The sequence below is a fragment of the Talpa occidentalis genome, unplaced genomic scaffold (assembly GCF_014898055.3).
Source record: "Talpa occidentalis isolate TD23 unplaced genomic scaffold, MPIMG_talOcc4v2.1 talOcc4.12, whole genome shotgun sequence".
Classification (NCBI taxonomy): Eukaryota; Metazoa; Chordata; class Mammalia; order Eulipotyphla; family Talpidae; genus Talpa; species Talpa occidentalis.
Window position 1 is genome coordinate 65,240,721 of NW_023601212.1, and position 12,556 is coordinate 65,253,276.

General features: G+C 49.1%; 1 protein-coding gene across 1 annotated transcript; it reads left to right on the top strand.

The window, feature by feature from the left end:
* Positions 1 to 1,621: 1,621 nt before the first annotated feature.
* On the top strand, positions 1,622 to 8,343 carry FCRLB (Fc receptor like B). Its single transcript, XM_037506562.2, has 7 exons — positions 1,622 to 1,736; positions 3,224 to 3,294; positions 3,567 to 3,587; positions 3,904 to 4,158; positions 5,668 to 5,934; positions 7,117 to 7,407; positions 7,675 to 8,343. Exons 2-7 carry the CDS (start codon positions 3,264 to 3,266, stop codon positions 8,088 to 8,090), a joined length of 1,281 nt encoding a protein of 426 aa, XP_037362459.1. The 5' UTR covers positions 1,622 to 1,736; positions 3,224 to 3,263; the 3' UTR covers positions 8,091 to 8,343.
* Positions 8,344 to 12,556: the final 4,213 nt, after the last annotated feature.

Here is a 12,556-nt window from a genome sequence, read left to right on the forward strand (position 1 = left end):
AAGATTCTCAATACCCCCAATAAATCTGACTCTTTCACACATTTCCCCAGCCTTAATCAGGCCAGACAAGATAGCTAATATTTTCAGTACTGAAGCACCGTCATTTAATTTGATTTACTTGCCAAGTACCCTGCAAGGTGCCATAAGGAAAAAAGAAGATAAATTTAATGTGGTCTCTAATCTCAAAGAAAGGTAAGTGGACATTTGTAAAGAAGACCTGGCCTCCTACAGATAAATAGTTGGAAAAGGAAGGAAGATTTTAAGAACCTTTCATTTAGTTGTAGCTATGCTTCTTTGATTCTACATCAAACTTGCAAGGGGTGGTTTTTTAAAGATGAGTTGCAAAATGGAATCTGAAACCATATCAATAATTGTTTTTTATTGTTACAGTGAAATTTATCAGTCCTTCCTGTACTTTTCATGGATCTTTCACCCATGTGTTGATCATTGAAAATATTGGCTCACAAAGTTATATAAATTTTTCAAAGGTAGATACCATTTCATGTACATATTTTAAAAATCACATTCACTATCACCACACAAGTCTTTGTTTACTGGGAAACTGTCAATTCATGATGATGAATACAAATCTCCCAAAATTCTAATTTTCATTTGAAAGCTTGAATTTTATCATTGGCCTTATTACTGTTGGATATTTTTCTGAAAGGGACAGACTCACTTTTCAGAAAATGTATGCCATATACCTAAATCTCAGTGACCAGTGTTTCAGTCATTCATTCAATTAAAAATGAATTCTACGAAAAGGCTTCAATCCAGAACTCAAAACAATTGTGCAAGCTCTCTCCCTGGAGATGGTTCTTTCACTTCAGTCCGGGGCAGGAGTATGTGCTTACCATATCATCACCCAGAATATTAAGAAGATGTATATATCAGCTCAGAGTTTAACAAAATTAGATTTTCATTTACCATGTCATTGAGGGTTTACGTGTATGCATTGTTTTGTTTTGTTTTACTGTGAGTATATGAAGATAAATAATATCCTTCGGTGTCATTGCCTTAAACTGTGCAGACGGGCCTCCCCTATGGTGCATCAGGTTGAGCACAGCACTGTGAAGCTGTCCGCAGCCTCTGTAGCATGTGTTTGATTCCTGGCTGGCCAGGGAGATTCTCATGTGGCGCAGCATACCTCTTCTGTCTAGCCCGCTGCTCCCCTCAGCAGTGCCTTCGGTCGGTCTGCCCGTTCTGCTCCCCACTCTGTCTCTGGTGAATTCTCTCACCCTCCCATGCATCTGGCCTATACCCCAGTTCTGTATAAATAAATAAATCTTTAAAAAAAATAAACTGTGCAGCTTCTTTATCCCCATTGCTTTTAGTATCGATGCAAATGTCAACCCAGTGAAGGAAGGCAAATAACCACTTAGTGCTGCTATAAAAGGAGTTTTGACTTTGCAGACCTCCTGAATGGGTCACGAGACTCCCCAGGGATCCACAGAATAAACTTTAAGAGTTATTGGACGAGCTCATTGTTCAAGCCCCTCATATCTTGTCCAGACATTATGTCATGCATGATAGGCTGCGAAGACTAGCTCAGGTAACAAATAATTGCTACATTTGTCTGCCTGGTAAAAGGGGTGAAGAATTAGAAATTCTGTGGGGGAAAAGTCCTGGATGAAGAAAAATATTCCACTTGGCCTAAAATAGAGGAATATTGTCGGGCTCTTCACACCAAATTCTGAACACTGTGTGATAAGAAGTCTAATCCTGGAGATTATCAGGTAAGACGGTACTCCTCAGGAATTTCTGGTGGAATCGCATTTCTGTGAAATCTGGTGAAGAGGCTAAGATCCCAGGGTCAGAGTGATGAGTCAGCTTGTGGAGACTGAGGAACAGCCCTCGTGCGAGATGCTTTCTTGTGGTGGTGGTGACCTGGTCACCAGTCAGACTGTGGGGCAGACCTTGGAGAATGTGTGAGGAAGTGGGGGCCCACCTCAGGCAGGGATGTCTATCTTTCTCCAGTATCTACCTCTCCTCTCCATACCTGAACATCTCATCAAACTTCTCCCTATTTCTCAGGCCCACACAACTCTCTCTTTTTTTACCAAAACCTGCTTTCAAAGCAGGACCTGAAATGGCCAGGAACATTGGGATGACCAAACCCTTTTCTAAGGGGCACTTGCATTTTTAACCTGGACCAGCACAGTAGCAAAATAAGTGGGTCCTTGGGCTGCAGCCTTGGGTAGCTGCAAGCAGAGGGGGAAGAGGCTGTCTCAGAGGGTTGACAGTGTCTGACAGTCCATCTCCTTCTCGCCCAAGTCCAAGGGAAAGAGGTACCCAGGATTAAGCAGCCATGGTGAGGACAGGAGACTGGCCAGAGAGACATACTATCGGGTTGGAAAATTCATTAAGTATTTACATGAGAATTCAGGCTCCTCATCGCTCAGGGTTGGGTCACATGGCTCGGAAAGCACAAAAATCGTGACCAGGAGGGAGGTGTCTGATGGGAGAAGCTTCTGAGGGACTGAAGCAGTTACTTTGCTGCCACAGGTGAGGAGTCCCAGAACTGGGGTGCAGTTAGGAGGGGTCTCGTAGTGGGTAGAGAAAAGAAGAAAGGCACCAGGGAGTGGAGATACACAGGTTGCAATCATTGACGTGGACAGGAAAGAAGAGTTTTCTAATTTCTGAGGGGTTAAGGTTTCAGGAAAGGAGAAAGGAGAAATATATTACATTTCTGTTCTTGCCTGGGATGCTGATACAGTGATATACAGGCGGCTGGTGATTTAGGCCTTTCTGTCTACCCATCTGTGGGAAGAGGCGAACTCTGCAAGAGGGACCCTAATGTCAACCTCACTTGGCCTCACACCAGTGTCTCTCAGAGGAAGCACACAGAAGAAAGGCCCGGGTGGCTCCTGAGGACATGAGGATATGTCTTCCTCCACTGACCTTACATGGCTGGCTGGGAGGGAGGTTGGGTGGGCTTGGGGTGTCATGGGACCCTGAAGGTAGCAGGGTTACCTGCCAAAACTTGGGGTTCTACATTGGCTTTCTTGGGCTGCAGAGGGCACAGGTTCTACAGGAGTTTAACTGGCTTGAGATGTGAGGTAGGGGCAGCAGGTGAGACAGAGCCTAGTGCTCAGGACACCCAGGGCTGACACACAAGCAGCCTTCAATCCTCAGGATTCAGGGATGGGCAGGAGAAGCAGGAAGGTCTCCTTGTACTCAGAGGTCAGCACCTGCAACCTCCTCTCTCCCCATCTCATGCCAGCACCTCCCCATCCTTCCGCAGCTGCTGCAGCAGGTCCATCATGTGGGTTTTGACCACCCTACTGCTCCTGGGTGAGTCCTTGATGAGGCATCGGCATGAGGACTTGGGTGTGGGGCAGGGGTGTGTGTGTTGGGGATATTCAATCCTTCATTCCAAACAGTTCCTTATCTATTTCCGGAGGTGTAAAGAGGAGGGGGATTTCTCAGTGCTGGGGAAATTAGAGGCTTTGAGACCAGTGGATTGTCCCCCAAGGTCAAGAATGTCCCTTTCTCCTCTCTCCTAGCCAATAGTCTTCTACTTCTCTGTTATTATTATTATCATTATCATTATTATTACTTTGCAGTTCCAAGCAGTGGACAAGCTGGTGAGTCCTCACATCCCTCACCCCTATTTTCTATAACTCTCACCTTCCCCTCCCCTGACCTGTGTTTGTACATGCCACTCTCAGCTGTTCTGGGAGTCTGTCTCCCATTCATCCGCAATCCCGTGACTCAGTTTATCTAATGGGTGCGGGTGAGGCTATTAGCCCCGTCAACCTGGACTCTCCTATGGGGAGTGGTCAGGAGTGTGGGCTAAGACTGGGAAGTTGGCATTTTCTGAGATTTCCCAACCTCACATGACATCTTTGGGCCCCTCACCTTGATTTCTGTTTCCACATTGCTCCTTCCCAACAACCCCAGCTACTCTGGAGAAGCCCATATTGTCTCTGCACCCACCCTGGACAACCATCTTCAAGGGGGAGCGGGTAACCCTGCGGTGTGATGGGTACCACCCCCTGCTCCTGGAGCTCCGGCCCATCAGCACCCTCTGGTATTTGGGTCACCTCCCCCTGCCCTCCTACAAGAAGAGCATTGAGGTCCAGACCCCAGGAGTGTATCGATGTCAGACACGGGGAGCACCAGTCAGCGACCCCATCCACATCTCGGTATCCAATGGTGAGTATCTGGCCACGCCTGCTCTGGAGATGCTGTCCTCCTGCGGGAGAGGGCACCGCATGTCCATTATGGCAGGAATGGGGGCCATCCAGCCACTGGAGCAGGCAGGGGCCAGCGTGGCACATGTGAGAGATGCAATGACACTTGCTTGAAAGGTCCCCTCACCCTCCTGCCACAGTGGATTATAAATAGCTTTTGTCTGTTTATGAGACAAGTTCAGAAGAGCAGAGGTTCTGAGGAACTGGGGCTGGGCAGAGAAGGGGGTTTAAAAGGGGGCTGGGATGGGAAAGGGCAGAGCAAAGCAGGAAAAGAGGTCCCCAGGCTAGCTGCATGAAGGTGGGGGAGGATTTATTCCTGTTCTAACAGTGTGATACTTCTAAGTGCCTCCCTGCAGTAAACTAGGGACAACAATAGAATCTATCTCTTTGGTTGTTATGAAGACTATAAAGGAATTACAACATGCTGTTCGAGAAAAAAGCAGCAATTGAACAAAGCACTTAAATCAAAATGTTATTACAGATATGTACACATATGTACATACATAGAAGTCAATTAAGAAACTGACCCCTAGGGATTCTTAAAGGGTTTCAAAATAGAGTAAGAAATAAATAATTCGTTGACTGTGCTTGTGTGTAGGCCGTGTTATATTAGTTAGGTTAGGTTAGGTTGGGTTAGCTTAGCCTGGTAGGCCACAACTTACATGCAAATTTAAAGGACCTCACTGAGGATTCAGATTAGTACACACAGACACTGCATATTCATGCCCTGTGGCTTATTTGGAAATTGTCAGTGAGTATAGTTAAGATACTAACCATAGCAAATAGTGGTTATGCTCACAAAACTGAGAGTCGTAAATTGAGGCTGTTGCTTGTAAAATTCTTTCTCGATTTAAATAAAATGCCTAAAACCCGCCATGCCAGGGCTATGTAAGTGTCAGCTAAGATGAAGGTGATGCAGTTATACTGGGTGCTGTGGGAGGTTTCTAAGGCTGTCCTGGGGGCTCAGGAGAGTTATGGGGAGGAGATAAGGTCTAAGGAAGCCAAGTAGACCTCAACTAAAATGGGCAAAGGGACACAGCAGGTACAGAGCCTCTGGGCTCAGAACAGCGTGGGGGCCTATCCCAAATCCAGTGTGACTGGACTTGGTCAGCATTGGGATTGGGAGGTGGGAAGGGTGAAGGGGAAATGAGTGGTTGGGAAGGATACTAACATGATGCTAAAGAGGTCAGCAGGGAGCAGGTCAGGAAGGCCCTTTTGCCATTTTAGGGAGTTTACTCTTGATCCTGGTGGGCATTATTCTTTAACCCTGAAGCGGAGTCTCCGGCATCTTTGGTCTCTAAAGAAAGTCCTGTCTGAGGTGCCTGTCACCCAGTGACAGGGTAGAGGGAGAGCCTCTGGGGTGGGGGTGGAGGGAAGCCTAGAAAAATGGAGGACTCCCCCCACCCCACCCCCAACTCCCCAGGGCGGGAGGTTCTTTTGAAGTCAGGTCTGTCTGTGGTGACTGTCGCAGACTGGCTCATCCTGCAAGTGCCCTACGCCGCGGTGTTCGAGGGCGAACCCCTGGTCTTGCGCTGCCGCGGCTGGTACGACAAGGCTGTCTACAAGCTCCATTATTACCACGACGGGCAGGCGGTTCGTTACTTCCACTCCAGCGCCAATTACACCGTCCCGCAGGCGCGAGCCAGCGACAGTGGACGCTACCAGTGCTCGGGCACCATGCGCATCCCAGTGGAGAGCGCGCCCCTGTTCTCCGCCAAGGTGGCCGTGACCGTGCAAGGTGGGCAAACCTGGGGCCCGGGAGGGAGGAGACCGAGCACTGGGAGGGGGGCGTAAGTTCAAGAAGCTGCCAGGAGGCGGATTTCTGTGCTACACCCTGGACGCTTTGTCCTCTTCTCCGCAGAGAAGGCGTCCTGATCTGCAGCCTGCCTGGGGTGTCCCCACATATGCACCCTGGCTTCTCACTCAGAGTGGGGACCCCATACAGAAAGCGACTCTGTTCAGAACCCCAGTCAGAACGAAGTGGTAGTGTTATAGGACAGGGAGAGGGGCAGCCCAGACCCCGCAAACCTGCCTATTTTAAATGGGCTCTGCCATCCGCCGCATCAACACAAAATACATGAGACTTTAATGGGAAGGAACTTTAATACAATTAGGAAACAATACAGGAAAGGCAAAGAATCTAGTTTCTAAATCAAGCACCCAAAGTTACCCATCCCCTTGTGGGTAAAAGTCCATCCATATGGGATCGGCCCAGAGCAAGGCCCCAAAGCCTGCCCCAAGTCTAAAGCATCTTCCAGTGGGGACCCACAGAAAAGGGTCACAAACAACCGGACAAGCCGGCAAGGAAAAGAGCAAAATCAACATCAAGATAAAAGCTGCCATTGTCACCTCCCCATGGGTATCACCCACATCTGTGTCACCCAGTCCACGACCAAAAGACAAGCGCAGTTTCTTCACGTGTCTCTAGGCTCCATGCGCCTCCTCCAGGTCTCCTTCTGGCTCCATCCTGCTCCTTCCTTCCTCAGTCTCCTCTGCAGCTTCTTCTCTCCCTGCTCAGCTCCACCCTCCCTTGGGTGGGGCAGGGAACCTCCCCCTTTCCTGGGGACCACCCTGGTACAGTAGTGGTACATATCGCTGCGGGGCTGGGGTCAGGAACAGCACAGCGACCCCTTCTAGGCTGGAGACCCGAACCCTAAGGGTGTGACCTGAAGCGTCCAGACTGGTACCGCCTCCTTTCAAGTCTTTCAAGTTTCCCGGTCCTTTGTGGACTCAGTCCTTCGGGGACACATTTCTGAAGGCGGTACCCCCTCCCTCCACGCGTGCGCACCGACTCCTCTCACTTGCCCATGGGCTCCTGGACCACAGGGAGCCCCCGCGCGTGACCCGAGGGAGAGAGGGGTAGCCCCAGGACCCTGCCGCCGGCCGCGCGCGCATCCTCAGCTCGAGTCCCTCTCCCCAGAACTCTTCCAGGTTCCGGTGCTGCGGGTGTTGGGCCCGGCGCCAGCCCGTGGCGCGGCAGGAGGCGGCGTGGTCCTGCGCTGCGACACGCACCTGCACCCGCAGAAGCGCGACACGCCGCTGCAGTTCGCCTTCTACAAGTACAGCCGCCCGGTGCGCCGCTTCGATTGGGGCGCCGAGTACACGGTCCCCGAGCTAGAGCACGATGAGCTGGAGTCCTACTGGTGCGAGGCGGCCACCTCCACCCGCAGCGTCCGTAAGCGCAGTCCATGGCTGCAGCTCCCAGGCCCCGGTGAGTGCGCCCAGCCCTCCTGGGGGTTCCAACCCGCAGCAGCCGCCTCTGGGCACGCCTGCTCCTGTCCCCTACTTTTGCTCTTCGCCTCTCTCTATCCCCGCCCTCCGCAGCCCGCCATACCCCCTCCTCGTCTGCCCCCCACCCCCTCCTTACCCCTTCCTCCTCCTGGCCCTCTGCTATCTCCCCTCACCGGCTCTGCACACCCCTCTCTCCAAACCGTGGGAGAACAATTCTAGCCTCGTGCTCGGTGTGTTGCATTCACAGCTTCTCCTCTGGGCTCGACCACCCCCGCCCCAGCACCACAGGCAGCCGCCTTGGCCCCTGGCAGCAAGCCTCTTTCCTTCAGAAAGCCCCCGGTGTCCACATCGGTGCCGTCGGTCATCTCCCTTCCAAACACCACCTCGGCTGGGCTGCATTTCCCTGCGGCTGGCAGAGCCCCCACAGCTGGGCCACCTGCCTGCGCAGCGACAACTTCCTTGGGACAGTCGCCAGGAGTCCTGAAATCCAACGTGGACCTTCTGCTTCGGGAAATGCAATTGCTCAGAAGCCTTTTGACCCGAGTGGTCCTGGAATTAAAGGATCCACAGGCCTTCCCAGAGCTCAGGGGAACACTCCAGACCCCCACTTCCCACTTTGCTGTGAGCCTGGGATCCCTGGGGACCACTAAGGTGGAGACCTGAGCCTGGGGGCTGCAGCCTCTTAACCCCACCCACCACCCCCAGGTCTGTTCATTCCTGGTCTCTCCACTTCTCCGTCACTCTGCTACCTCCAAGCCACTTCTGTTTGTCCCTTTGTTTTGCTTTGCTTTAAAGAATCGAGGATAAAGTGAGGTGGCTGCTCATTTCAATCTGGAAGAGCACCTGTGAGCAGTTTGTAATTACACCATCTTCCCTGCCAGTTTTTCCCCTCACAGAACTCAATAAGGAAGTAAAAACCTGGTATTGACTACTTTGAGTTTTATGTTTGGGGTTGAATTCAGTCATTCTAGCTCTTATCAGTACATATTTCAACAGAGCAAGCTTTGGGTACTTAAGGTCCTTGAGTAACTGGGCACTTGGGGACATTTTAGCATCAGGCAGTAATTATTCACAATGAAATTAATATTAATTTTTAAAAGGACTTTCACTTCATCACTGATCCTGGAATTAAATGACTTTATATCCTCAAAGTCCTGGATTCTACTTAGTTTTAGGGAGGAAAGATATTTGTCCATCTTGGTTAGAAGACAAAGTTGGTTAGATGCACTTCCTGCACCAAAGTAGCTGGGTGGACTGATGGGGGGCAGCAGCAGGCAGGCCACACCATAACCATAAGTTAGCTAAGTAGTACCACTTCTGTTTTTTTTTTTAAAGATTTATTTTTATTTATTTATACAAGCACTGGGTATAGTCAGAAGTGTGGGAGGGTGGGAGAATTCACCAGAGCCAGAGCGGGGAGCAGAGCAGGCAGAAGGACTGAAGTACACTGCTGAGGGGAGCAGCGGGCGGCAGGAGAGGTCTGCGCGCCATGTGGGACCCTCCTCTGGTGGCCAGGGAGCAGCCGGGGATCGAACAGGCGCGCCAGAGGCTGTGGGCAGCTTCGCAACCCAGCGCTTCAACCGCTGCGCCACTGGGGAAGCCCAGTACCACTTCTCTTGTGAAATCTTTTTGAAGAAAGCTGAAGATAAATCCTCAATACTGCTGAATTCTATATTTGAGCAATTCTTACTTTACTTCCCTAAGGAAATTATGTTACAGGGCAGGGAGAGGGGCAGCCCAGACCCCGCAAACCTGCCTATTCTAAATGGGTTCTGCCATCTGCCGCATCAACACAAAACATATGAGACTTTTATGGGAAGGAACTTTAATACAATTAGGAAAAAATACAGGAAAGACAAAGAATATATTTTCTAAATCAAGCACCCAAAGTTACCCATCCCCTCGTGAGTAGAAGTCCATCCAAATGGGATTAGCTCAGAGCAAGACCCCAAAGCCTGCCACATGTCTAAAGCATCTTCCAGTGGGGACCCACAGAAAAGGATCAGAAATAACCAGACAAGTCTGGAAGGAAAGGAGCAAAATCAAGACGAAAACCACCATTGTCACCTCCCCACGGGTCCACCCACATCTGTGGCACCCAGTCCACGACCAAAAGGCAAGCACAGTTTCTTCACATGTCTTTCTGCTCCATGTGCCTCCTCCAGGTCTCCTCCTGGCTCTCCATCCTGCTTCCTTCCTCAGTCTCCTCTCCAGCTTCTTCTTTCCCTGCTCAGCTCCACCCTGCATTTGGGTGGGACAGGGAACCTGGAACTTCCTCCTTTCCTGGGGACCACCCTGTTACAATCACACCTAGACACATATACACTTTAACACATCTGCTCTGATCATATCCCATGCTCATGGTGACTTTACTGTCACCTGAAAGGGAAAAAAAGCCAGAGGCCATTCCTCTGCACTTCCTGGGGCACGCTCCCTGCAAAAGCCGTTTTCTCAAGTCCTCCACTGCCAACTAGAGCCTTTGGTTCTCTGCAGTGCAGGCATGTCTTGCTGTCAAAAAGTCTCCTTCTCATTGGGTCTATTCCCTTCATTAAGAGGCAGAGGGGAAATTTCCCCCTCTCTCTCTGGGTTCTTCTGGTCTGATTGAACCATCAAATTAACATTAGACAGATTTGTAGGATAAAAGAGCAAATTTAATTACATGCATATAGAGAATCTACATGGACAAAAATTCTAAAATGGGTCAAAATGAGGGATTTGTCCTGAGATAAGGAATGGGATGGGGCCCGGGGCTTCAAGAAGGAAGGAGGAGGCTGCACATGTCCACAAAAATCAGATGCTCTGTAATTACATGTTTGCCCAGCCATATAGATAGGTGTTTCCCATTGGTTATTTCTGGAGATAACCCTAAATCCGGGTAACACCCCTTATTTTTATTTTTTAAAGAATATTTTTTTATTTACTTATGCACACAAGAGTTGGGGTGTAGGCCAGAGGTGCAGGTGGGAGGTGGTGGTGAGAGGATTCACCAGAGACAGAGTGGGGAGCAGAATAGGCAGATCTACTTTTCTACACTGCTGAGGGAAGCAGCAGGCGAGACAGGAGAGGTGGGTTAACACCATGTGGGTTAGCTTCCTGGCTGGGGATTGAACTTTTCCTGCAATGGCTGGTGATAGCTTCATAGTACTGAGATTTAACCACTTGTGCCACCAGGGGGGCCACCCCTAGTTTTTAATCTTCTATGTAGTTTAAGGTTTCTCTTGAGCCTGCCGAGTATCAAATGACCTTAGTTCAGAATAATCAACATGCCGAAGTGACAGGAAGACCTGTTGTGAACATCTTGGGGAGGCTTAGTCTTGACCATTAAGGTTTAGAACCAAGAACCACTCTATCCTCCATCCTATCTTCTACTTGAAATTCAGCCACAACCTAATTTCCCATTTCTTTTTGAGTGATTAGCCAGAATAACTTCAGATCCTTGATCATCTACTCAGTGTTATCGCCACCATGTTGTTATTACTAAGTCACAGAAATTACATCTGGAGAGAGGCAGGCAGGTGCACACATAAATTACAAGGCAATGTGATTAGTGCTTTAGAGCACTATGGGAATTCAGGAGCTAAATCTTGAAGAATGTGCAAGAATTCACCATGTGGACATGTGAACATGTGAGGATACAAAAGCAAGGAGGCTGAAAGCTTAGTGTTTGACACGCTGCGCCTGTGGTCATTTTTGAAGTCTGTGGATTGGGAGTGCGGGGGTCCTTGGGTTTCACCAGAGCTCTGGGAAAGGTTTCACCAGAGCTCCTGTTTCAGGAACACACTGCGAGTTCCCCAGGTGAGTTTCTCTGGGAGACAGAGACATTAGTTATATTTAAAGGGCAGGTTCACTAGGGAACGGATAAAACAGTTAAAGACACTTGCATAGACACACGCGGGCAGGAAGAGCTGCCCCAGAAGGGACAGGTTTGCTAAGAGAGACCTGCCTGGTTGCAGGTGGGCGGCCTTGACTGGTCACGGGCAGGCAGGAAGCTGCTGCCCTGCAGAGGGAAAGAGTTGGTGGAAAGAGACACCTGCATATCACAGGTGGGCAGTGGAAGTGCTGCCCCTAGCCAGTGCAGAGACTGCACTGATATAGTCTTCTTCTGTTTGGGAGGGGCTCACTCCTTGTGAGCTGTCAGTTGGTTGCTAATTTTGGATAACTATGTAGAATTTGAAAGGGACCCAAGATTCCACAATGGGCTCAATCTCCATATCATTACCTTTGGGGTCTGTTGGGCTCAATCTCCATATCTTTACCTTTGAATGCGCCCTGGAATACCTGCTTGGATGTGATGCTTTGTAATCTAGGCATCCACACCTAAGGATATTAGTCTGCGCCTAAGGATACTATTTTCCACAACTGTGTTGTCTGTGCCTAAGGATCTTAGTTTCCATAACTGTGTCGTCACGCCTAATGATCTTGGTTTCCATAGCTGTGTCAAGGGCTATGTTAATCTCTTCTACCCCCACCTTCTTATGAGCCAGGTTTCTGGTCTTGCTGCGCACCTGCAACTCCTTTTCAATGTTTTTTCTATTCTTGTCCTCCATCAGTGCCTAATTGGAGTGGTTGGAGGATTATGTGTGTTGGGGGTGGGGGAGATGAGGTGTTTTATTTTAGGGAGAGGGTGACAGGAGAGAAACATGGGAAAACAGAAAGAGATTGGAACATGAAGTCTTTATTAAGAAGTCCTAGATACTGTAACAGGTTGGTCCCCAGGAAAGGGGGAGGTTCCAGGTGTCCTGCCCCACTCAAAAAGGAGGGTGGAGCTGAGCAGGGAGAGTGTGGAACCAAGCTTAGCCGAGGTTTCGCCATTTTGTATATCTTCCATATTACTGTAGGCCTTGAAGGCTATGTCTAATAAAAGTGTTAAAAGGATTTTAGGCCCTTGATTTAGTCTCCGGAGCCTGCACCTGATGTCAGAACAAGGATGGCTAAAAGATATATATTTTAATTACACATTTTTATACGTTTTATACAATCTCTATAAAATAGAGACTAGAGACCACTTGGATATTAAGTGACACCAAAACAGTGAATAATATTCTCCCAATTTTGAATAATTAAACATTATATTTTTTTTTTTATATAGTGTCTACATATAATACTGGAGAGAAAAATACAGGAAACAC

Excerpts from the sequence above, each read along its gene's own strand:
- FCRLB (XM_037506562.2), top strand. The coding sequence starts at position 3,264 with ATGTGGGTTTTGACCACCCTACTGCTCCTGG. Across the intron at positions 3,588-3,903 it reads TCCAAGCAGTGGACAAGCTG|CTACTCTGGAGAAGCCCATA; the intron begins GTGAGTCCTCAC and ends CAACAACCCCAG. Across the intron at positions 5,935-7,116 it reads GGTGGCCGTGACCGTGCAAG|AACTCTTCCAGGTTCCGGTG; the intron begins GTGGGCAAACCT and ends CCCTCTCCCCAG.